General features: G+C 43.9%; 1 protein-coding gene across 2 annotated transcripts in view; it reads right to left on the bottom strand.

Moving 5' to 3' along the window:
* Positions 1-27,652, bottom strand: part of LOC130567419 (retinoic acid receptor beta-like) — a 275,560-nt gene that overhangs the window by 68,952 nt on the left and 178,956 nt on the right. Inside the window, exon 1 of one of the 2 annotated variants that reach the window (XM_057355500.1) lies at positions 13,657-14,143. The exons of the other annotated variant lie outside the window; for it this stretch is intronic. Coding sequence (XP_057211483.1) covers positions 13,657-13,789 — 133 coding nt within the window. The 5' untranslated portion in view covers positions 13,790-14,143. Of the gene's footprint in view, positions 1-13,656; positions 14,144-27,652 lie in introns of those variants that run through there. 2 annotated transcript variants of the gene reach the window in all.

Raw genomic sequence — 27,652 nt, 5'->3', positions numbered from 1 at the left:
CATCTACGCCAAGGTCAATCTAGACTTTTCTATACTAACATAACAGAGCTTCTGTGCACAAAAAATAAGACAAAAAAATGAAAATGGTGTCATTACTGTAGCCATTATGTGCACAAACCCTGTGTTATTATAGCAGAGAGGAAGAGAAAGCTTAAATCGGTGAAATATCAACATTATTAACTCCTTGCTATTGTTTATTGGACACCCGGGGCAGAGACCAGAGCATCGGGCCACCTGCTGACACGTTTCCATTTCCGCTTTCTGGCGGTGGGCGGCATTCACCGCATGAGGCGCATGGGAGCATTTTCTATTTTCTGGGTGATTTAACCCAAGCTCAGCGGCCGGCGTGTTGATGTACACACAGCAGACATTAGGCAAATAAAGGACAGTGACAGACAGGCCGGAGAATGGCTGACAGAAACGGTGAGCTGTGATGTAAAGGGACGTCTCACGGCTGAACTTTTAGCCTCTGGCTGAACCCTCCGGCGTGGTCAAACAGGAAAGTCTCACACCCCGTACGGGCCGCTCGCTCAATAGAGGGAAAACAACACTGATGATTCACAGAGCAGTCTTTTGGGTCGACTGCCATGTGAAATAAGAGAGGAATGAGAACATATCTTCAGTCCAAAAACCTACAGGAATGTGTAGAGAGTTCCTGCTGGAATCTGGAAACAATCCAAAGCCAAGATTTCAGACAGACACAAAAGACTCTTTTGAAGAGATAGTTCACCCCCCCCCAAAAAACTCTTTTATCATTTCACAGAATTATATCATTTTCTGTTCTAAGATCTCTCTCTATATTTAGAGGCCATTTAATTCAATTCAACTTAAAACGCAAGTTGGCTGTCCGTTTACACGGAAACAGCGTTTTAGGGGACTGAAAACGCAAACTTTTGAAAACAGATGATGTCACGCGCATGCATATTACGCGCTCAGTCAAGCGAGTATAGCTAAAACAATATAGCGGCTTCCCGTACTGTGAGCTCTCGCTGCTGGACTATGTATTAACGTTTCCCCAGCAAAATGTGGATTTGCTGCACCCACAAGACCAGCGGAGACACACAATTTACATTCACCAGACTTTAAACACACATATACGTCCACCAACGGTATTAAAAAGCACTTTTGGCATATAACTGTGCATGTGTATGTGCCAAGGCACGTCCTGTTTCTTTACACAACAACATCGCCATCCTCTGGCCTGGCGTGCATACTACCGCGTTTTTATCCATTTTCCTGGATCCGTGTAAATGCAGACCGTTTTGATAACGCTGTCATGTGTACGTGAAGCTTTTCAAAAACGCAAAGGAAAAACTTTTCCGTTTTTCATCGTGTAAACGTGGCCTTAGATTGTGTAATGAATACTTATATGAACTGATTGAACAGCATGACATTCTGTTGACGAGGAATCTACACGTAGATATAATTTCCTCCATCAGTCAGATAAGAATGTATTTTAGGTCTGAAATGACATCAGAAACAGAAAGACATATGTAGAGGAGATCTGATGAGATCACAGTGACTGTGAATCTGTTGTTGAGGTTGATTTGTTTGCTCTTTAAATCTGTTTCTCTAATGAGTAAAGGTGGTCGGTAGATTTCACCTAACTCACCACTAACACTATTCAATCACCGTAAGCAGTCTATGAAGTAATACAGTTCGCCTGTCGGAACCGAACTCACACACAAACTTTCTATAAGCGGCCTCCAGGCTAACATCAGTTTGTTTTATTTTTCATGTCCACCAGTTCAAGCTCCAGTTTCTGGTGTGATGCTCTTGCCAGTTCAGCCAGATGCTTGTGATGCTGGACAATCCACCGGATGCCCTGTTCACAACACCAGCGACTGGCAGCGGTGTGGTCTCGTTCATTTCAGTGGTGGCATGGCGAGGTGTGAGGACACAGGCTACAGTGACCGTTGGCGACAGGAATTGCTGAACTGCAAATGATGAGCAACATTTGGAAGCGATTACCAATAGGGGTGAAGCAGCAGTCTCTCATCAGATCTATTTCGACCTCACTCAGACCGTCACCACGGTCCTAACCTGAATGACGCCATTCCTCCGCCTATCCTCGAGACCTAATAGCAACAATGTCATGTGACTGACCTTAGGGGTTGGCCACTATATAACATCCGGATGGACCAACCACTTCCTCTTGCCTTTCTCGCCTCATCCGAGACCGGATTAGTTGATTGTGGTAAAAGCCTAAATTCAGGAGAAACACTGGAATATCAATCCGTCACATTGTTGTGCAGGTGCTTTAAGTCCCTAAGGATTGTAGTGGATTTCTCCTCCTTTCTGTATATAAGACGCTTCGCTGGAACGTGCATCGGTAAGTATTTTTTCTTTACTCTGTTTTTCTTCTAGGTTATTGTTTGTTGGTATCTCAGATCCGCTGTTTGCAGCGGATGTTTCTTTTTTTCCCGTATAGTTTGCTGCGTGTGCACACGTAGAACGGTGGATATGTAGGAAATCTAGGCTGATCACGTAATCTACTTTTGATGATTAATCGTTGAGCTGTGATTCGTCACATACGGCATGTCAACGTTTTTGTTATAATTTGTTTTGTTCAACAAAATAAGATATTTTGTTGTTAATAAATTTAATTTGTTGTGGTTAAGTGGCACACCTCACTGGAAAAAATTAATAAACTGTGATTCTTCACAAATATTTTTTGGTTGGATTGGCTCATCATTATGAGTCATTTAAAATGTTGTTTTTGTCAAACTGCACTGCACCCACGGGATGGACACCAGGATTGTCCCTCCTGTTTGGGTATGCAGCATTTATTAGATTATATTGAGAATCCCTGTGCGGCAGCAGTAGGATTAACTCTACAGGAGAGAATACATAGAGTCAGACATTTAACTAGCGGCAGTAATGAAGTAGGTTCTGATATGGCATGCTCCGGCAAACGCAAGAGGGTTGATGTCACTGATAATTCTGCTGGCCCTTCACGACCCGGTGGGTCTCAAGTCAAACTTGTTAGGACTAAGATAGTCCAGGATTCTAACGACGACACTCAGCTACAGATTTTGACTACGCTACGCGATCTAGCTAGTAAGCTTGAAGCAAGTGCCCCTGCGGTGAGCACAAAGCCTTTTACACTTCCGGTTACAACCTCATCTGATGATAAGTCGGTTCCACATCAGACAGCGGTGCATGATCTCACAGATGTTGTCTCTCCACATGCTAATAATTCACTTTGGGGCAGTGAGGGAATGCCTGAAGAGGATGAAGAGGAGGAATCTAAATCAGTTGCTTCTGAAGGAGGAAGCCCGAGCTGTGATACTCTTTCTCGTATTCTTAGCGCAGCAAGAATTTTAGGGCTTGATACACAGGTAGAAAGTACAGCCCCTATCCCTCAACAAGGTGTATGGACAAGTATTTCTCGTGCTCAGCCTCCCGTATCTATTCCAGTAGCTGAAGATTATTCACAAATGTTGAGGAAAGCTTGGAATAATCCGAAGGCTGCACACCAGTTTAATGCTGGTTGTAGACCGTTGGTTAAATTAAGTTATGCTCCTGAGACTGGTATGGGGAACATGCCTTCAGTAGAGCGAGAGATTGCATCCCTAACTACTTTGGGTCCCGATCGGGTCACAGATAACCCTCGGTGTCCTGGAAAGGAATGTCAGAAGACAGATCGCCTAATGTGTCAGCCATACAATGCAGCTAGTCGAGCAGCCCGAGCTGGGAATACGTCTAGCTGCCTTAAGAAAGGTAGTTAATCCAGAAGATCGTGATGCTATGAATCTAGTTGACACATCACTCGTCACACACTCGCAACTTACCCGAGATATTGGTGCGGCCATGTCCTCAGCAGTCTTAGGCCGAAGGCAGATCTGGCTGGCCCAGACATCTTTGCCCGAGACTATTAGGAAGGATCTGACTAATATGCCAGTGGTCCCTGGCAGGGTATTCCATCCTGATTCACAGCCTTTATTAGATACCGCTGATCAGGCTAGACGTATTAGGGAGTCTGTTCAACAGACATTTAGTCATTCTGGCCCCACCAGATATGGGCGTAGGGGGGCTCAGTCTTTCCAACCTTCATGTCCTCCCCGGTCAGGTTTTTGGGGGGAACGATAGTAGACGGTCTAGGGGTTACCAAAATTTCGATAAGAGCCACAGACCACCCTACCAAGCCCTTCAAACTGGTCAGCCTCATACCCCGCTTAGGGGGAGCTTTCCCAAAGGGCGGTTTCCCAGGGGTCCTAAACCCCGTGGAGGCCATACATAGTGGTGTCGGAGACGTCGGAGCATGCTCTCAACTTCACCTGAACAGTTGGAAGAAAGTTACATCAGATCCTTGGGTTCTAGATACCATCAGGACCGGATACAGGATACAGTTCTGACGACGTCCTCCAATATTTTCAGGGATCCATATGACCATAATCGGGGACCCTGTTCAGGCACATATTTTAGCAAAAGAAATTTCAATATTGTTGCAAAAAGGGGCGATTATACGAATAGGTACCAGCGAACAGCTCAGTGGGTTCTATTCGAAATATTTCCTGGTGCCAAAGAAAGACTGTGGGCTACGGCCTATTCTGGACCTACGGCAGCTAAACCGGTTCATAAAGGTGTTGCCTTTCAAAATGTTGACAACAACACAAATTTTGGAATCCATAGAGACAGGGGAATGGTTCACTTCCATAGACTTAAAGGACGCATATTTCCATATACCCATTTGTCAGGAGCATTGCCCGTTTCTTCGCTTTGCCTTTCGGGACCAAGCCTATCAGTTCCAGGTGCTCCCTTTCGGCCTCTCACTGTCCCCGAGCGTCTTTACCAGAGTAGTGTCAGCCACTTCGGTGTGCAGGTATGAAGATACTGTCATACCTGGACGACTGGTTGATTGTGCCCCTTCTCGCTGTCAGGTCATAAAAGAAACAGAGACTGTAATTCAACACGTTAAATCTCTCGGCCTCAAAGTAAACTGGCAGAAGAGCAATTTAAGCCCCAGTCAACAGGTAGTGTTTGTGGGGGTTTTATTGAATGCACGACTAATGACGGCAGTCTTGCCACCTCAAAGGGTGACGCAGCTGTCCAGTGTTGCTCGCTCGTTTTATCTGGGCAAGAAAATGAAGTTGCTACAATTTCAACGCCTATTGGGTATGATTGCAGCAGCAATAACTGTAATCCCTCTAAGCCTTCTCAGAGCTCGTCCACTCCAGCGGTGGTTGAACAGCTTTCAGTTACATCCCAAACTACACAGACATGTGAAGATAAGGGTTATGCGGAGGTGCATCCAGATGTTGCATCCGTGGAGAAACAGGAAGTGGCTGTCAAAGGGAGTTCCTTTGGGGAACATTCCAGTGAGACGGTCGGTGATAACAACGGATGCTTCCCTGATGGGGTGGGGAGCAGTTTGGGAAGGCAGGACTGCCAGAGGTCCTTGGGAGCCCCCTTGGACTTCGGGACATATCAATGTTCTGGAACTCAGAGCGGTTTTCCTTGCGCTGAGAGTTTTCCTTCCTTTGTTGCAGAACAAACATGTCTTGATAAGGACAGACAACATGTCTGCAGTATATCACATCAATCACCAGGGCGGAACCAAGTCAGCTCGGTGCCTGCAGGTGACGAAGGAACTACTTTGTTGGGCATCTCAGAAAATTGTTTCCATCAGAGCAGTGTACATACCGGGAGTGACGAACAAAGCAGCGGATTTGTTGTCCTGAACAGGACCACTTCCGGGAGAGTGGCGTCTCCATCCCAAAGTGGTAGGACAGGTATGGCAACAGTTTGGTGTGGCAAGAGTCGATCTGTTTGTAACAGCAGAGACAACTCATTGCAATCTATGGTATTCTCTGGTCGGGCAAGGGGATCCACTGGGGATCTCAAGAATGGCCGGAAGAGTTATTGTACGCTTTCCCTCCCCTGCCCCTGATTCCCCTAGTACTCAAGAGGATAGCGTTGGGCCGTCACAAGGTCTTGCTTGTAGCCCCAAGATGGCCAAAGAAGCATTGGTTCCCGACACTTGTACGACTGGTTCAGGGCCATCCGTCGCCATTACCGAGGAGAGCCGACCTGTTGTCTCAAGTAGGAGGTAAAATTTGGCACGCAAGGTCAGAGATTCTGCAGCTGTGGGTTTGGCCATTGCTCACAGCCCCTCTCTAAGAACTTAGATGAAGTTGTACTGAGGACTTTAAATAATTCTAAAGCATCCTCCACTTGGAATAACTATTCTAGCAAGTGGCGAATATTTTCAGAATGGTGTCAAGTTCAGCAAACAGACCCTGTTAATTGTGACACAAGTTCAGTCCTTCTTTTTCTTCAATCGTTGTTGGATGCACGGAAATCCGTTAATACCATAAGGGTTTATGTTGCAGCCATTTCAAACTTCCATGTTTTGGTGGATGGTTTGAGTGTTGGGAAACAGCCTTTAGTTTCCCAATTCTTAAGGGGTGCATATCGTTTGCACCCAGGAAGAGTTATGAGATCACCTGCTTGGGACCTTACGATTGTCTTAAATTCCTTAGTCAAGAGTCCGTTTGAACCCTTGGACCAAGCCGACCTTAAGTTTCTGACATGGAAAGCTGCCTTTCTTCTGGCAATATGTTCAGCCAAGAGAGTTAGTGAATTACACTCACTGTCAGTCAGTGAAAATTGTTTAAGATGGAAGGCTGAGGATGCAGGGGTTTTTCTTTGGCCAAACCCGTCATTTTTACCCAAGGTTCTTAGGCGTGACACAATAAACCAGGTAATTGAACTCGATGCGGTTTGACCAGACCCCCATGCTTCAGGTACAGGCTCTGTTGATGTTCTTCTATGTCCTGTTAGGACACTGCGTACATATATTGAGCGTACTGGCCCATTAAGACAGTCGCACACGCAACTTTTTGTATGTTTCGACAAGAAATGTAGAGGCAGACCGGTGTCGAAACAACGATTGTTACATTGGATAGTGGAAACAATCTCGCACACGTACTCCCGTCAAACTTTACCTATCCCTGGTGATTTGGTTGCCCATTCGACCAGAAGTATGGCGACAGCTTGGGCGGCACTTAGGGGAGTAGCACTTTCAGATATATGTGCGGCGGCCTGTTGGAACACGCCCTGTACGTTCACAAGATTTTATAGGGTGAATGTAACAAATGCAAATTCTTTAGGGTCTGCTGTTTTATCAGCTGTTAGGCCACCAGCAGGGGGAAGCAATGAAAATCCCTCGTGACCATGATGGTATTAGTCATCCAGGTTAGGACCGTGGTGACAGTCTGAGTGAGGTCGAAATACTGTAGATCGTAAGTTATGTCCATAACAATGGATCTATGAGACCGAACGATGACCGTCACCATTCCTTGTCACTCGGGACGAGCTGAAGCGTTCCAGGCAAGAGAAAGTGGTTGGTCCATCCAGATGTTATATAGCGGCCAACCCCTAAGGTCAGTCACATGACATTGTTGCTATTAGGTCTCGAGGATAGGCGGAGGAATGGCGTCATTCAGGTTAGGACCGTGGTGATGGTCATCGTTCGGTCTCATAGATCCATAGTTATGGACATAACTTACGTTACTGCAGGGTTTGTTTGTGGCTGTTGCTGGAGCGACCGGGGCTAGGAACGCTTTCTAATGATGTCGTAGCAAAAGATAGAGCCCTGCACGGGTCCAGTTTGATAAACCCGCACCCGCAGTAATTAAAAGAACATCCGACAGGTAGACGGGTATCCGAGGGTGCCAGCTCGTGTGCAGGACTCTGGCAAGAGACTGGCGACACACAGCGACTCGCAATGTGTACGCAGCTTGATGATAACTACAGCTACAACCTACAGTCATCCAGAACCGGAATATCTCTGGTCTGGTCTCTCCCAAGGTTTTTTTTTCTCCACTCTTATACACATACATACTGTACATCTATAGTGGAGTTTTGGTTGCCACCATTGCCACTGGCTTACTCAATGGGAGACTGCTGACTTTGCTTAATCCATAAGTATAAACAATTTACGTTTAACACCTTACATGCGCATTAACATACCTTAACTTAAACAAATGTTTTTTTTCTTCACGTTTTGGTATTCTTGCAAATTGTCCTTGTATATTGTAATTTTAGGTTTTCAGTCCTGATAACAATATTTAAAATAATATACCTAAATTAAATAATATACTTCAATTAAATAATTGACAGTTTCTCACAATCCAACATAGCATTTATTTCAGTTAAGTTTCATCATAGAGAAAAACTTGCAATAATACCATGTACAGTATCTTAATACCATAAACTGCCTTTCATTATTTCCCTCAAGTACTACTATTAATATTATTAATATTTTTTCATTAAGATTAAAATGTAAATTATGTAAATCTGCTTTGCAACAATGAAAATTGTGATAAGCGCTATATAAATAAAATTGAATTAAATTGAATGATGGCCCTTTAATTCTGCACGCTGTACAAACACCCAACCACAGCAACAACTCACTACAAAACACAAACAATACATCAAAATTCACTGTGAAAATAAACATCCGGACACAACGCAGAATAATACAGACAATGCAGACGGCGGGAGAGAGAGAAGTTCTGCACTATCCTATTGAGAGACTTCAGTCTGTGACATGATCAGAACTTTATCATTTACATTTATTTTATTGTGCATTCTAGACATAGATATAGTTGGCACATTTAGAAGATTTGTTATTTGTTAAGAGAATGTTATTGCTCATATGAGTCTCAGAGGAAACTTAAGCAAAAGTTTCCATTTGCTCTCCATTTAATCTCACTGATGTCTTAAATGTTTTATAAATTAACACCCAGACAAAATAAATCCAGCCTGGGCTGTGTCCTTCTTCTCTATTAAAATGAGAAAATATTTTAAAAGGTTGCCCTAGATGCTGTGACTTTATTTATCCAACACTGATCAGTCATTCATTCACTTAAAAAAATATGTATGTACACCAACATAATAACACTAAAATCATGTTTGTCTTTATATTTTACAAGTGAAGTTACAAACTGCTATTTATTTATAACGTTAAAATAATGTTAACAGCCGTAGTTAGTGTTAGTTCGTGTTTAGACTGAAATAAAGCTGCCGTAGACAATGTCTGTCATTGTTTATAAGTGAATTTAATTACATTATTTAATCACAATGACATCTAGAGGAAATGAATCCGCAATTTTACTTAAAAAAATAGGAATGCTGATTTTGAATAAGTCCCTCTGTTGAGATTCAGTTTGATCATCCATCAGTTGACAATTGTGTCACGGACGGTGAGGGAACAAGGACAGAGGACCCAGAAGCAGACAGCGGGTAAGGGGTTAACAAGACATTTAATAAAATATAAATACAAAACAAAGACCCACGTGGGGGTAACATAACAAAACAGGGGAATCTACAACAGGACAGGACTAAGACTAAATACACCTAACAAGACTAAGATTAACATAAACATGAACTACAAATGACTACACTAGACTAGACTAGACTGACACGGAACAGGCACTCACCATACAAACGACAATGAACCAGCACAGGACAGAAAACACAGGGACCTTATAAAGGGAACAAATCAAGAGGGAACAGGTGTGGGGCATGAACTAATAAACAATCAATAATGAGGCAACGAAAGGGCGGGAACAGAGACACGACACCAGAGAGTGGAAGGCCAACAGGGCCAAAATGCCTCTCTCCACATGAAACAAGAGGTTCTGTCACAATTCTGCCACTAGGTCAAGAAAAGCAAGACAAGATGGGGCAGAACCATGACAAATTGCCTGACATTTCATATATGATGATGTTTAATGCTCAGGCAGGGTTAGTTTGTTCAATTCATTACCTTACAATTGAGCAACAGTAATGCTGCGGTTTGCATTAGCAAACATAACTCAATTATAATTGAGAAAAATCTCTAACAAAAGATAACTGTGAACATGCGTGTAATATTGTGACACTTACTGGGCCTCATTATCAATCTAACGTAGAAACGAGCACAGATCCTTGCGCAGAAATCATCTTACAACAGGGTTTACGTGTCATTCAGCGTACGAATGATTGTATCTTGACAAATGCGGCGGCTGAAATCGGTTGTAATTTACATATCACACCCCTATAAATTCAGGGTGTAGACGCCTCGCCCCTAGATTTTGCGACATGGAGAAACGTAATCCGGCCAAAAATAGGAACTTTTCCGATTTAGAAAATTAAAGTTTAACCTTGAAAAGCGAAATCAAAGGAAGTAATAAAAACAGTTTGGAAAGAGATCGCTGCAGTCAACAGCGTTGGTGTAGTGAACCGAACTCCAGCTGAGGTTTGTATTGTTTATTGGATATTTATGTTTTGTAAATATGAGCGCTAATAAATAGTGTTTCACTGTGATTTTTACACAGAAAGTATTGTTGTTGCTTTAACTTACTTTGGTTGTATAATGCATTTAAATTTAAACAAAATTATCTGACTTCAGTCTTGAAAAACTTTGTTTAAGTTACATTAATGTGTTAACATAAAAACGAATGTAGATATAAATATTATTAATTGTGCCGTAAAAATGATACGTAATTTATATGTAAATGCTTTTACACAGTTTTCTTCATTTAGGTGAAGAAAAAATGGTCTGTGGCGGTGGAGGCAGATGCATGTTTCTAAGCAGGATAAAGGTTTTTTCTCTTTCAGATCTATCAGCGGCAGGACCAGCGTTCTTCAGCCCTGGAAACTGGGAAACTGCCACACGAGCTGTGACCCAGTGCGCGTCTTCCACCCCATACAACATCGCAGGTTGCGTATTTTCTGTTTTCATTAAAATGCATAATTGTCAAACAAAGAAGCTATCATCTTGCAAATATGTAAACTTACCCAGTGCTTGTAATTGATTACTGTAGGTTTTTAAAGGTTTTAAACGTCCATATTGATAAATGCCAAGTTTTGCGTGGAAACGTCCGTACGCCCAGTTTTCGGTCATACGCTCGTTTCATAAATGAGGCCCATTGTGCTTACAGTCATTAAAAATCTTTTTATTTCCATTGTTCAGCTGTCATATCACAGACACACAAAATTAACTTGCTGTGCACACTGTGCAAATGGCCTTTTATGTCCCTCTGTGAAGAGCTAAAGAGAGAGAGAGAGATAGAGATAGATAGATAGAGAGAGAGAGAGAGCGAGATAGAGAGAGAGAGAGAGCGAGATAGAGAGAGAGAGAGAGAGAGATAGAGAGAGAGAGAGAGCGAGAGAGAGAGCGAGAGAGAGAGAGAGAGATAGATAGATAGATAGATAGATAGATAGATAGATAGATAGATAGATAGATAGATAGATAGATAGATAGATAGATAGATAGATAGAGAGCGAGAGAGCGAGAGAGCGAGAGAGAGAGAGAGAGAGACAGAGAGAGAGCGAGAGAGAGAGAGAGAGAGAGAGAGAGACACAGAGAGACACAGAGAGAAGAGAGAGAGAGAGAGAGAGAGAGAGAGAGAGAGAGAGAGAGAAGAGAGTCCTGGTTGTAATTAGCACATATCACACTAGTGTAATGGAGGGGGGGGGGTGTAATAGCTGGCTTTAATCTCTCTCAACACCTCTAATGATGTTATGACACGCTGAGGTTAAAGGCTGTGATAACAGTTGAGAGTTCGAGAATCATGTAAGTACAGCACTGAGTACACAACACTGTATCTGCACTGGATGATGTGTTTCCTCAATCCAGAACATCTGCTTGATGTTGAACTTTGAGAAAGATTTATCACGTAACATTGGGTTATTGGACCTATAATATATTCAAAATATACTTCAGTCCCTCTGCCATAAATCATTATTTTAAAAGAAAACAAAAATCCAATTGTAATATTTAAAGAATATTTTGTTCGTTTGTGTCCATTTACTAATGAGTAATGTTGAAACAAGCCAACAAGAATCTACCTGTGAAGTGCTTGACATCTTGACATCATTTAAACAGAGATTGATTATTATTTCTGATCAGATTTGTTTTAGTGTCACTAATAAAACTGTGAAAGTTTTCATTATCTAAAATAAATTAACCCATGGCACATGAGATGGGATCTTATATAAAAGCTGATTTGTTCCTACAGTTACACAGATGTATTAGAACATAAAGCATGAAATAAAGAACAAAGAGAACAGAAGAAGATGCTTTATCTCGTTTCCGGCTCATTACTTCACAAGCGCTTTTATGAGAGTAATTTAACATTACTGACGATGATTTTTCTGTAATTTACTGAGATGAAAATAAGCACACGTAGATTGTATAATTAATAAAAATCAGTTTGGTGATTAAATAGAATTTAATCATGAATCTTAGAATGAATGAATCTGAAGTTTGTTCGACAGATTTCAAGCACAAGCACATGAATGTCCTACACATGCAATGTAGGCTAATCTAAAGAAAGATCCTCATATATTTCACGTTTTCTACAGTACAGTCAGTGTGTGTTTTTTTTAGCTGTTTCTGATAAACGTCTTCACTGACCCCCACAAAGCCCCACACAGCACATGCTGTATTTTTGCAAAAACAATTAGAACTTTTAATGGTTTAGTTTCTACTGTAAAGCCTGTTTGATAAAGACTTCCTATACAAATTTCAGATGTATTTAAAGGACTCGTAATCCTCTTCAGAGAGCTGCAGGAAATGATCAATCAAAAGTGGTTCATTCACATGAAGAGGATGGAGAATGGTAATGGTCTTGGCACGGGCCGTGTTTGCGGAGGACGGGTGTGTCGGAGAACTGAAACGGGCTGTTGACGCCTCTCTCTCTCTCTCTGATAAGAAGCACTTTCCTGTGATTTGTGTCCGCTGAGTGAATACAGACGGGGAAATGACACTCTGTGGTCTCTTCATGAGGGTCATTAGGATGTAAAAATAAATAATGATTATGGTGCTAAACAGACACTGGCGTGACAGGCAATGTGCTTTCACAATGACAGAGAGCTGAAGCAGATTTCTCAGTGTTATGAGCTTTGAGAAGTCCGTTTCAGGCTGTGTTTACACAGCACATTCCAAACATAAATCACACCAGGAAAACCGCCGCCAATCTTAACAACCTACAATAAGCATCAAAACATGCTCAGGTATTAACCAGTCTGATGAGACCTTTAATTCAGTTCAATGCAGTATTATAACAGAAACATGAACTGACAAAGAAATGATCCTGTAAAACGACACGTCTTAACACAACACAGTTCAGAATCGCCATTAGAATGAATTGGGACAAAATGTTCGCCACGTATTTATAAGTTTGCATACAGTGTCTGCACTGTAATGATGATAAAACCATCACAGTACTAATCACTACACTATTACAACATTTCTCTAGAGGTACCTCAAAGAATACGTTTCAAGTTGTTTACATTATTATTTAAACTAATTAACTTAAATCACCTTTTACTGTAATTACTGCATTCATGTACTGTGGTATTTAGCACAGTAATGAACGTCCACTCTATTAACATGCCATCCTATATGAAAAAAATACTGTAATATACTTTATGGAGTCACTTCCTACATACTAGGCTTTTGCTCCAAGTCAGTAATTCGCTATAGTTAATAGTAAATAACTATAATATACTACATTCATACTACATTTTAAAGTACGCTGTGTTTTTTCGTGCGTTTTAGTATTTAAAAAAAACATGAAACCATAGTTCATGTTCAATACAATAATAATGTAAGGGGAATAATAAAAAAGAAAGAGAGAGAGAAAGAGAGAGACATACAGTGTTTGTTGCGCCGGTGCTGCCAGCTGAAGCACGCGCTCAGCGCTTTCTCCTCTAACATACATGACGAGGGACTGGAAGAGTAAAACTCCAGCATGTGCCCCGATAACACATCCATACAGTCAAACATCATAGCACTGCAGAAGAAGAGGAAGAAAACGCGTCTGTTTGTCCTTCACACAAACTCCATCAAACTCTCCGCGCGCGGATCCACAGAGAACACGGTGAAAACACGGTAAAACCACATCCCCATCACCACCCGGGCTTCACGGACAAACGTAAGGCACGCGACTGGCGATCCACTCGGTCCGGTTCCCGTTACCGACAGCAGTTCTTCATAATGAGAGATAATGGTGTAAATATGTAGCGTTTAAAAGCGCAATGACGGATGTGCGCTCGTGCCCGCGCGCTGCTCATTTCCTACTACTTCATTCCAACACAATGAAAGATTGAGTTGCCTAATATATGCGAGTGAACTTTCTGTGAACCCTTCTGAGGCGGCTAACCTTCAAATGACCCACACTGCCGTGACATCATCGGCGTTCACGCGCGCGCAAGCTGAGACAGACTCTGAGAGGCTGAGAGAAGAAACAACTCAACGCGGCTTTTCCCTCGAAAGAAAATCTCATACATGCATTTATATTTTATCAGTTAGAATGTCATAAAACAGAGCAAAAACAAGAACGTAAAGAAGAGTACAGTCCAGTAAAGCAGAATAAACACGAGACAAGAGGAGAGATGCACAATTAAAAACAACAGAAAGAACAGAGTAAGAAAGAGTACAGTGATGCCACGAAGAGCAGAGTACAGCAATAAGACGACAATGTAATTCTTGCACACTCGGACCTCTTAATGCATTTACAAAAACATCAGAAATTTCAACATTAAAATAAGAGCACACACTACATAAAAACATAGTGTCAAGATGTAAGTGTACAGAACAAGAGGAAGTAAAACACAAAAAGGAAGTAGAATTACAGTCTGTTATAATGCAGGTACAGATCTTCAGTGTTTTCTGTGCTACTGCTGCAGTGCAGTCTTACATTAATTATTATGAACATATTGCCTGGCAGACGATACAGTAGACAACATATATACAGTACATTGACATAAAATACAAACCGGTAAGAAATGTAGTCACAATATAATTACCATTGGTTAACACACCACATATCATGAGGTAACAATGAACTGAAATGTTTTTACAGCAATTATTCATCTAGGAATATATGCATTATTAAATGAATAAACTTTTTTATGTTCATTCAGACAGTGTTGTAGACGAGACCAGAGAGGGTCGAGTCCGAGTCCACAAAAGATTGGGTCTGAGACCTAAAGAAATCTTCAAGAATATGTTAAATGTTTGGTGGAAACAATAAAACTGGCACCAAGCTCATAGAGTACATTAATATAACATGCATGTACACAGAGTTTTATTTGTGAAAAGTGAGACTCTTTAAAATAAATTGAGTTGAATGATTTAAATGCAGAGTCTTTGTGTGTTTAGGTGGTTTAGCAGATTGTGAATATGCTCATTCCTCAACAGTATATCAGCTTAAACCTCAAACTACAGATCCACAGAGCTGACACATTAATAACACAAACCCAATTATTAACAGTGATCCAAACAACTTTAAAATGTGTACATTACCATTCACAAGTCATCATCTCTTTGCCACAACTAATGTATTTTAACACACAGTTATGGCTGAAGGAAACCTAATTTAACATTAAAACAGAAGCGCCAAGAGCTCAACTACAGCTAAAAAAAGATCACAATAATGGTGGTTTTTACAGGTACAAAAGTGATACTGATTCAATGCAATGAACATTGACAAATCATCAATTTTTAACATTAATTCAATGGTTGCTAGCTATCTTACTGCATTCAAATCATTCAACTCAGTTTATTTCAAAGAGTCTCACTTTCATTTATTTCCACGTGTAAACTGAAACTAGTCTGATAAACTCAAAGTTTGATCCAGTATTTACTTTGTACAGAGTTCCACTGGACGTCAATATCAGACAATCAGAAGACGTCATAAAAAGACGTTTATAAAATGGTCAGTTCTGGTCCTTGATTCTGACTGGCTGAGCCGAGTTCTAAGCCGGTATGAAATACCCCGATTTATAACGGCTGACCGCATTACATAGCCTAAATATCATTTGATTAACTTTATTTGATGAAACTTTGCTACGCATATGGAATAACCATTTTATAAAAGCAATAATCCCCGTGAAGCAGCGGGTTACAGTGCATTTTATAACAGCTGAGACGGTTTTAATGACTCTGCTTCATGTCGTGAAAATGCACTGTAACCGGCTGCTTCTTGGGGCTTATTGATTTAAAGGTCTCCTCAGACGAGCACTTTCAACAAGTTGGTATGATTTATTAGGGTCTTCATGAAATGTCTGGAACATATTTTGCTTAAAACACTCAATGGCTGTGTAAACAAAACCCTTCTTGCCTCGTCAAAAACAGCTATGCTCACAGCAACCCGTTTTGGTGCACGTCTCTTTAAATGATAATGAGTTACAGCGAACTCAACTCAACTCAACTCAACTCAACTCAACTTTATTTATATAGCGCTTTTACAATTTTCATTGTTACAAAGCAGCTGTACATGAGACACATTGACTACAAGCAAAACAATCAAAGTTGTACCTGCAAAAACAAGAAAAGGTTGAAAACACAGAAGACAGACACACCCACACACAAAACACTCCACACACACAACACGCACACGCACCAACACACACACACACAGACACACACACACACACACACACACACACACACACACGTACGTACACAGACAAGTACGCACACACACACACGCTCAGTGAGAGCACACATTTAGGATAAAGGAGAGAGAAGCACAGGTCAAATATAACAGATAATAAATTCCTATATGCAATATTAATTAAGTAAAACTTTAAGATTCTAAAGCAGCCCCCCCGGTCAGGCAGATAGTGCAAAAACAGTATGCAAACGGTGGCGAGGAACCCAAAACTCTAATCGAGAAAAAAAACCTCAGGAGAACCCAGGCCCAACCAGGGGATTCCAGTTCCCCTCTGGCAAAAGCTGCTGCCTCTGCACAAGCTCCAGAGAACTTGCACAACAAGGCTAAATAAAATAAATAAACTTAATAATAAAATAAATTATAGTTTAAGATTATCATTAATAATCTAATAGCATTTGAAGTTTTGTGGTGAAGACATGTCAAGAGACCGCGTCCTTCTTTATCCAGCTCTATCATCTCAGCTCTTGTCAGGTCCCCACTTCCCATTCTCCGCTCTACCATCAGGTCAGGCCATGAACTGCATCCTGCTCGCTGTGGTAACCTTGGAACAATGAGACAAGACTGGCTGAGAGTAGAGTACTGTTCTGTACTCTTTGATGCAACAAGTACATCAGTTGTGTTTTTGGTTCCGGTTGATCTAACTAATGCAGCCTAAACCCTCTGAAGATTTATATTATGGAAGAGTAGTGTATGCAAGATTAAAAAGATGCGTCTTTAGTCTAGATTTAAACTGACAGAGTGTGTCTGCCTCCCGGACAGTGCAGGGAAGACTATTCCAAAGTTTAGGCGCTAGATAGGAAAAGGATCTACCACCTGCACTTGATTTTGAAATTCTAGGTATTACCAACTGACAGGACGCCTGAGAGCGTAATGCACGTGAAGGACTGTAATACAAAAGGAGTTCATTCAAGTACTGAGGAGCTAAACCATGTAAGGCTTTATAGGTAATAAGCAAGATTTTAAAGTTAACGCGATGCTTTATAGGTAACCAGTGCAAGGTTGACAGAACCGGGCTAATATGTTCATACTTTTTTGTACGTGTAAGAACTCGAGCTGCCGCGTTTTGGACCAATTGGAGTTTTTGTAATAAGCCTGCAGGGCAACCACCTAACAGTGCATTACAGTAATCTAGTCTTGATGTCATGAATGCATGAATTAACTTCTCTGCATCTGAGATTGACAGCATATGACGTAGTTTAGATATATTCTTAAGATGGAAAAACGCAATTTTACAGGTGTTGGCGACGTGGCTCTCAAATGACAGATTACTATCGAATAGAACGCCAAGATTCTTTGCTGACGACGAGGGTTTTATGGAACATCCGTCAATAGTTAAACAGTATTCTTGGTTGTTACTTATAGCAGTTTTCGGTCCAATAAGTAACACTTCCGTTTTGTCCGAGTTCAGTAATAAAAAGTTGTTACTCATCCAGTTTTTTATATCGACTATGCATTCCATTATTCGATGGAACTGCTGTGTTTCATGAGGCTTCGAGGAAATATAAAGTTGAGTATCATCAGCATAACAGTGAAAGCTAACTCCGTGTCGCTTTATTATATCTCCTAGAGGTAGCATGTATAATGCGAAGAGCAGAGGCCCTAAGACTGAGCCCTGTGGTACACCGTACTGGACTTGCGATTTGCGTGACACCTCATTGTTTATTGCTACAAATTGAAAACGGTCGGATAAATAAGATTTAAACCATTTCAAAGCTATTCCCTTAATGCCGACATAATTTTCGAGTCTATGTAGGAGTGTGCTGTGGTCAATGGTATCGAATGCAGCACTAAGGTCTAGCAGCACCAATAACGAGATACAACCTCGGTCAGACGCCAATAGCAGATCATTTGTAACTCTGATCAAAGCAGTCTCTGTACTGTGACATGCTCTAAATCCAGACTGGAATTCTTCATTGATGTCATTCCTTTGGAGGAAGGAGCATAATTGAGTTGAAACTACTTTTTCCAGAACTTTAGATATGAAAGGTAGATTCGATATAGGCCTGTAGTTCCTTAGTTCTCTAGGGTCGAGTTGGGGTTTTTTGACAAGGGGCCTTATAACAGCCACCTTATATGCTTTAGGCACATGTCCTAATGTCAGAGATGAGTTAATAATACCAAGAAGAGGATCTATAATTTCTGGGAGCATCTCTTTCAGTAGATTTGTAGGTATAGGGTCTAGTATGCATGTTGTTGATTTAGATGATCTAATAATTTTAGACAGCTCATCTTGATCTACGGTATAAAATAATTGCATTTTCTCCTTAAGGGCGCTGTAGTTAGTTTGTTCAGCGGGTTTCACTTCTGATTGCATTGTTATAATTTTTTCTCTAATATCTTGGATTTTATATGTGAAGTAGTTCATAAATTCATCACTGCTATGCTGATATACAGGATCAGAAGTCACTGACGATTTATTTTTTGTTAATTTAGCCACCGTGTTAAATAAAAACCTAGGGTTGTGCTGGTTTTCTTCTATTAGTGATGAAAAATAGGCGGATCTAGAAGTTATTAGGGCTTTCCTGTATTTTCGAATACTATCCTTCCATGCTGTACGAAATACCTCCAATTTAGTTTTCTTAAAGTTGCGCTCCATTTTTTTTTTCGAACCCCACCCCCTTCTGTCCGGCGTGTCAACACAACACATGTGTAGTACTGCCATGGCAATCGTTTAGCTAAATGATATTTCCTGAATTCCTCTGCAGTTAGTTTCGTCTTAAACGTCTCAAATCATTCGTCCGGAGACAAAAAAATCAGTCACAGCAAACAGCGCATCCTAATGCGCTTACGTTGTGCGTGTATGCTTACCTAAAATCCACTGCAGATCTCAGCGGAATTACATGGATTTTAGCGCTTGTTGTTGACAAGTTATAACGTTACACACACAACATGAGAGCTAGTTTGCTGTGACAGATTTTTCAGCCTAAGCACGAATGATTTGAGACGTTTAAAATGAAACTAACCCCAGTGTTTGCCCCTGTTCATTAGCAAAACAAACAGCTTGCCGCAGCTACACATATTAACGCACATAATGTATTAACATTCATACAGCTAAACTCCAAGTGTCCATCTGCACTTATATACAGTAAGTTTAACACTGGCTTTGATTGTTCTATTTAGCCCGTGACTGACTTAGCTCCCTTCGCTATCATATGCTAACGTTATCCTCCTATATATACGGTACATTTACATCAATTCAGACTGTTGATAAATATTACTTACATCTGTAGTTTTGTCTCGTTCAGTCGGTCTCGATCCCTCTTGAGGAACAACTTTGAAGCTAATCCTGCTTGTACTGTCCCAGGTTGATAAAGTACTCCAGCTTGAAGTGATTCGCGCAAACAAGCAGGTTTTTACTTATGGTTTCTGATGGATTTCCACTAAAATAAAATAAATCCACTCCTGTCTCTTTCTAGGTTTGGACTCTGTGCAGCGACTACATTGCATGTTTTCCACGAACTTTAGCCATGGCGTCACGTACACCGCTGTCGCTTGTGAAAACAACAATGGCGGAGCGCGGTGGGTGGAACTGTGTAGATTAAGGGGCGGTAACATTATAATAAATCTGCTTTGGACGTCACAATCGGAGTGAAATCTGAACGGCTGGATTTCTCACATGCTTGCAGGGAAAGGCACACCAAAACAAACTTACTGGGTTCTTATTTTTCACGTTCTCTGGGTTGCTAGATGCACCAGGGACCCGATTATAGCACTTAAACACAGAAAAAGTGGGGTTTTCATCTGATGTCTCCTTTAAGAGACCCCTGTCACTTTAAGCCCATAAAGGTCTTTTTGTGCATATCTTAGCTCGGGGTTAGGCTCAAGTCATGTGCACAAGAAAATAACCAATCATTGGACATGTCAATCAAACATCAGTTTAAAGCAATAGTAACTAATATAGTAAATATTTTGGACCGGACTCCAAATTCCGAACATGTTTGAGTCCAGATTGAGTCAAAATGCACACAAGTCCATGACAAGACCAAGACCATTAAAATATCGTCTCGAGATCGAGTTCAAGACCGAGTCTCGAGACTACAACACTGCATTCAGAATTCATTAGCTCATGTTATTTCATACAGCTGTTTTTTACTGATTTTAGTGACTTTTTTTCCAAGCAATTATCTTTGAAAGTTGTCTAATTCCTGACAGCTGTATGCTTTTCAAAATAATAATGAAAAAAAAATGGTCAGAACTATATTGAGAACAAGCATTTTAAAAAATGTTTAAAAAATGTCAAGTGTGTGGTCTGTGTGGTCAAGGATTTTTTGGTGTTGGGAAGTGATTGTCTTATAGCTAACCTTACACAATAACAAAACAAATGGTCTAATTTTGAACAATTGTTATTAACAAACCTTACAAACCATAAGATTTGATATAGAATTTTTATACAAAAAAAATACATGCAATTTTGTGTTTTTGAAAGATCAAACATGACAGTAAAATCAGTAATAAATAGGTTTTATTGATTAAATATGTGATATGATTGTGGTATTGTATGACTGATAACCTGAAGGGGGCACTGAAGTGTTTCAACTTGAATGAACATAGACAGCAGTGGATTGCAATAGATTGCTGTTACTTTAAGACAGGGGTGTCCAAAGTCAGTCCTGAAGGACCGGTGTCCTGCAAAGTTTAGCTTCAACCCTAATCAAACACACCTGAACAGCTAATCAAGGTCTCACAAAGCAGACTAGAAACTTCCAAACAGGCGTGTTGAGCCAAGTTGGAGCTAAACTCTGCAGGACAGTGGCCCTCCAGGACCGACATTGGACACCCCTGCTTTAAGAGCTGTGCACGGATCCAATATGATAATACACATTCGATTTCTCTCTCAATTTATTATGACATAATCGACTGCGTTTACAAGAATACTTTCTGCAGCTGTGGCTGTTCGAAATAATGTTGTGTTCACAGAGACGTCAAAGAGATATTAATTCAGTGTGGGCACCGGGTGACAAGATGCTCTCTCTCTGACTGCACACGCACACAAAGCATGGCACACATGTACTAAATTCAGTTATCTATCGCCTCTTGCTCTTAAATGCTTTGGAATGTTTCAACTGTTAATCACGAGCAAATGATAATGATCTTTCAGTCTGTGATGCATTAATCCGCTAACTTCATGCGTGCCTGTTACGGCCCATAACCATTTTGGCTCGTTAAACTAAACAATTTAAATAAAGGAAACAGGCCGAACATATAAAAAGTCACAACACCTGATTAATTTCAAAACGCCTCCATTTTTAATTAAACAACGAAATTCAATTGAAATATTTAGAAACACAATATAACAATTCCAACAACGATTTTTATAAACATAATCTAACGAATTAATAAGAAAGAAAATATCAGTCAATGGGTAGGGAACTAAGAAAACAGCCTATTTATCCGGAATCCCCGATGACGTCACGTAGCTCTCGTGAAGTAAGAATTTTCCCACAGCTCCTCCTATAGACTCAAAAATACAAATAACACAGAGATACTTGTAACACCCTCACCCTTAAGTGAATAAATTGTATAAATACAGATGGTCTTAATCTTTTCTCAATTCTTTCCTTTTCCTCCCTTAAAAAGAGATATAGAGAAAAAAAATACAATTTATTCCCATTAGACACGAGATAAAGCATCAGCAACAACATTATCTTTACCATGAATATGCCGAATGTCCAATTCAAACGTCTGTAAAAACAGACTCCAACGCATCAAACGTTGGTGGTTGTTTTTCATTCGGTTCAGGAAGACTAAGGGGTTATGATCTGTGTAGACAATCAACGGATATGAAACGGAACCAACATAAACATAAAAATGTTGGAGAGCAAGGACAAGAGCGAGGGTCTCCTTCTCAATAGTGGAGTAACGTCGCTGATGTTTGTTAAATTTTCTTGAAAAATAGCAAACGGGATGCTCAACACCAATTTGATCTCGTTGGAGAACGTCTTGGTTACGGATGTAAACTCAGTTCCCTGATGGAGGGAACGAGACGTTGTGTCGAGCCGACAGATGGGGTTCGTCCCTGAAAACCAATCGCTTCCGACTTAGAAAACGCCAATGAAATTGGCGAATGAAATTTGCATGCCGGACTCCACCCCCAGATATCCGGGTATAAAAGGGAGACGGCGTGCCTCATTCATTCACCTTAGTTCTGAGGAGCCTGAGACCTCTCACGACTGCTGCAGTGGACAGCACGTGTTGTGGCAAGAAGGACACAACGTCTCGTTCCCTCCATCAGGGAACTGAGGTTACATACATAACCAAGACGTTCCCTTTCTGTCGGTCTCTCGACATTGTGTCGAGCCAACAGATGGACAGATGAAAACGACACAACACTGTGCCCTGTCACAATCTCAACGAAGCGACGGTGACTGGCCTGGGCGTGTCAGCCGTGAGCGCTACCGCGAAATTGTAACCTACCAGTGGGTAGGTAGGGGGTCCCAGAGCTTTACTTGAAAGGTGGGAAGGCCCCTACCTTCGGCCTCACAGGCGGCGGCGTTGTTTCTCTAACAGCGAGAAGCCGCCCGGTACCGTAAGGCCACTGGGTAAGCGCTACTTCCTCAAGCGGGGGATGCGCTACAGAGACCACTTCCTACCGGAGGGAGGAGTTTAGTGGAGATACCAACATGGTCTCACCGATGGGGGAGAACTCATGGGAGGAATGTGCAGACTGAAGGAGTTAACCGCAAGGTGGAGGTCCACCTAGGGAAGGTCATGGGTTACCAAGGTGGGAACCAATCATGAGGATACATCAGACAGAACCGCCCTGCTGGGGGGTTACAACGTCCGGTAGCACTAGGTCCGGTTAGAGCTATGTTGTGGATAACTCAGTTGGTACCCGGCCTAAGGGGCAGGGCTGCTCTGCCCAGCCCGCCCGCAGGAGGTGCTTGCTTAGTGATGGATGGAGTGCCTGTTCTTCACCCAGTGGGGGAAGAAGGGAGGCTAGTTTAGTACGCTGACCCCCTTAGGAGAAAGGGGGGAAGGTACTGTCATAGGCGTACACCCTACCGGCCGCCAGTCTTGCCTGATGCCTGCAAGACTCGAGCTGATACCGGTTTTACGTGGAGGCTGTAGGACCTCGCGAAGGTGATGGGTGTAGCCCAACCCGCAGCTCTGCAGATGTCTGCCAGAGAGGTGCCTCGAGCCAGTGCCCACGAGGAGGCTGTACTCCGTGAGGAGAGAGCTCTCACCCAGTGGGCGCGGGCGATCTTAGGGCAGGTACGCCGTAGTGACGGCGTCCATGATCCAGTGCGCCAATCTCTGTTTGAGACAGCCCTCCCTGCTGATCTACAAAACAGACAAAGAGCTGCTCAGAGCTCCTGTGGCTCTGCGTGCAGTCCACGGAGAGGCGCAATGCATGTACTGGACACAACACGGATGGGGTTGGGTCTTCCTCCCCGGTGGGGAGCGCCTGTAAGTTCACCACCTGGTGTAGGGGGAGTGGTGGGAACTTTGGGCACGTAGCCGGGTCTCAGGATAGCGTGAGAATCACCGGGCCCGAGTTCTAGGCAATCTGTGGACACGGAGAATGCTTTTAGGTCCACTGCCCTCTTGAGCGCCATCCGGAGAGCCATCGTCATCATGAGGTGAGAAAGAGCCGCATCTCCGAGGGGCTCCAGGACCGCATCAAGGTCGCAAGAGGGTACGGAGCGCGGGTGAGGCAGTGCCTTCCCACACCCCTTAGGAACCAAATGATCAGGTTGTGCTGTCCTAGAGACTACCAGCAACTGGGTCGTGATGAGCGGCAATAGCGGCTACATACACGTTCAGTGTGGAAGGGGAGAGATTACTCTCGAGTCTCTGGAAGGACAGCACATTCCCAATCGAGCAACTCCGCAGGTCTTCTCTTCGAGAAGAGCACCAGGATGAGAAGAGGCACCACTTACAGGCGTATAGCCGCCTAGTGGCCAGGGCCCTAGCCAGAGTGATGGTCCTAACCACCGCAGGGGGTAGGCCACTCAGGATCTCCTAATCTCGTCCAGGGGCCAGACATGGAGGTTCCAGAGGTCTGGCCTGGGATGCCATAACGTGCCCTTCCCCTGGGAAAGCAGGTCCTTCGTCAGGGGAATCGGCCAGGGGGAGCTGTCGTCAATACCATTAGCTCCGAGAACCAAGTCCGGTTGGGCCAGTATGGCGCAACTAGTACACTTGATGCTCCTCTTCCCTGACCTTGCACAGGGTCTGTGCAATGAGGCTCACTGGGGGGAAGGCGTACTTCCGTTTTGTCTCACGGCCAGCTGTGCGCTAGAGCATCCGTGCTGAGGGGGGCCTCGGATGGGAGTACCCTAGCGGGCAATGGGTGGTGTCCAGGGATGTGAACAGGTCTACCTGAGTCCGCCCGAACTGTACCCAATGAGCTGGACTGCGCGGGGGTGGAGTCGCCACTCTCCACGAGGCATCAACTGACAAGAGAGAGCATCGGCTGTCTGGTTCAGGTCGCCTGGGATATGTGTGGCTCGCAGGGAGCTGATCACCTGTGGACTCCACAGGAGGAGGCGTCGGGCGAGTCATGTTAGCTGCCGTGAGCGAACGCCACCCTGGAGGTTGATATACGCTACAGCAGTTGTGCTGTCCGACCGGACCAGCACGTGCTTGTCCTGCATGACAGGTTGTAGCCCCTTCAGTGCAGGTAGCACATCCAACAACTCTAAGCATTTGATATGCCTGCGCAGGCGGGGGCCCGTCCATCGCCCCGACACTGCGTGCCTGTTGCACACGGCACCCCAACCCTGCAGGGAGGCGGCTGTCGTCACCACGACATGCCTTATGACCTGCCCGAGAGGGACCCCCGCGTAGAAAGGTCATTGAAGACCAAGAGGCGTAGTCACCATCCGCCTGCTGCCGGTGTGCCACGCTCTCCAAGGAACTCGACTCTGTAGCCAGTGTTGGAGCGGTCTCATGTTCATCAACCCGAGGGGTATCACCACCGCCGAGGATGCCATGTGCCCAGGAGCCTCTGAAATTGTTTCAGGGGGACCGCTGACTGCTTGAAATATTCCAGGCAGTTCAACACTGACTGAGTGCGCTCTGTAGTCAGTACGCTGTAATGGAGACAGAGTTGAGTTCCATACCAAGAAAGAGGATGCTCCGCACAGGGGAGAGCTTGCTCTTTTCTCGGTTGACCTGTGGTCCCAATCGATCTAGGTGCCGAAGCACTAGGTCCCTGTGTGTACATAACAGATCTCGCGAGTGTGAGATAGTTTAGTACCCGCACACCTCTCTCCCTGAGGGGAGTGAGGGCGGTTCCCACGACCTTCATGAAGACTCGTGGGGACAGGGACAGACCAAAAGGGAGAACTCTGTACTAATATGCCTGACCCTCGAAAGCGAATCGTAGGAACGGGCGATGACGAGGGAGAATAGAGACATGAAAGTAAGCGTCCTTCAGGTCGATTGCCATGAACCAATCCTGACATCTGACAGATGCCAGGATGCGCTTCTGAGTGAGCATCCTTAACAGCAGCTTGAGTAGGTGCCTGTTCAGGGTACGCAGATCTAGCAACCCCCTTTTTGGGGACGATGAAGTACGAGCTGTAAAACCAGTTGAACATCTCGGCTAGAGGGACGAGCATGATTGCTTCCTCACCAGAGGGGTGGCGACCTCGGCCCGAAGCACGGGAGCATCCTTGCCTCTGCCTGAGGTTTTGGAGGATGCCCGAATCTTGGGCGGGCATCTGGGGAGTTGGACCGCGTAGCCGAGACGGATCGTATCCCGTAGTCACCATGACGGTTTGGGAAGCTCTTGTCAGGCTCCCAGGGACCGAGACAGGGAGGCTAGGGGTACGTTCTGCTTCATCGACCTCCCGGGGGTTGGTTCGATGGCTGGCAGTGTGGATACCTCGCCGCTAGCTGCCCCACCATCGAGGGAAGAAAGGGCGATGGAACTAGTTGACGTGTATGCGCCGAAGGGGGGCGTTCCAGGTCGTACTAAGTTCCTCATGCACTTCCGGGGGAACACGGTACTGGGGGCGAGTGCGGCTTGGAGCCGCTCTCAAGCCCGAGGTACCGTGTATCCAGCCGAGAGCGTTGGGAGAGGCAGTGCGGTGCACCGCAACCCAATGCCGGCAGCCCGGGAAAGCATGGCTGACATTTCGACGTCCGCTTCTTCCTGAGCTCAACCTCCCGAGGGAGGGAGTTTCAAAGAATCGTTGGAGTCTGATGCCAGTAAGTCACCCTCCGATGCTGCAACAGACATCTCATCATCACATACCATTTCCGATACGTGGTTGAGGAACAAGACGTGGGACCGTCTCATGGGGAACGGTCAGACGAGCGAGACGAGGTGCGAACGGTCCGCGAGCCAGTGGCTGACGGATTAGCGCTCACAGTAATCCTCATATCACCCTCGCTGCTCGCCGTAGCGGGCGGCAGGGCCGTAGTCCTCACGGAACGGGAAGCAGACGAGGTGGTGGCTGAGTCCCGTGGGAACACGTCTCCCTCTTATACTCGGATATCCGGGGGCGGAGTCCGGCATGCAAATTTCATTCGCCAAATTCATTGGCGGGTCTCATCTTACGATGAAGACGGCTCTCCTGGTGGCACTCACCTCCATCAAGAGGGTAGGGGACCTACAAGCATTCTCCGTGTCCACTGATTGCCTAGAGTTCGGGCCTGGAGACTCTCACGTTATCCTGAGACCCCGGCCCGGCTACATGCCCAATGTTCCCACCACTCCCTTTCGAGACCCGGTGGTGAACTTGCAGGCACTCCCCACTGGGGAGGAAGACCCAACCCCATCTGTGTTGTGTCCAGTACACGCATTGCGCCTCTACTTGGGCCGCACACAGAGCTTTAGGAGCTCTGAGCAGCTCTTTGTTAGTTCTGGAGGTCAGCAAAAGGGGGAGGGCTGTCTCCAAACAGAGATTGGCGCACTGGATAGTGGACGCCGTCGCTAGGCCTCCTTAGACCGGGTATCTGCTGAGTTATCTAGCGCATAGCTCTAATCGGACCTAGTGCCCCACACGAAGTAACCCCCCCAGCAGGGTAGTTCCGTCTGATGTATCCTCATGATCTGGTTCCCATCTTGGTAACCCATGACCTCCCCTAGGTGGACCTCCACCTCGCGGTACTCCATTCAGTCCGCACATTCCTCCCATGAGTTCTCCCCTGTTGGTGTCTCCACTAAACTCCTCCCTACGGTAGGAAGTGGTCTCCATAGCGCGTTTCCTCAGTGAGGAAATAGCGCTTCCCCAATGGCC

Source organism: Triplophysa rosa, linkage group LG16 (assembly GCF_024868665.1).
Source record: "Triplophysa rosa linkage group LG16, Trosa_1v2, whole genome shotgun sequence".
In the NCBI taxonomy this organism is placed as follows: Eukaryota; Metazoa; Chordata; class Actinopteri; order Cypriniformes; family Nemacheilidae; genus Triplophysa; species Triplophysa rosa.
The sequence above is the reverse complement of the archived record's forward strand: the minus strand, read 5'-3'. Positions and strand labels throughout refer to the sequence as shown.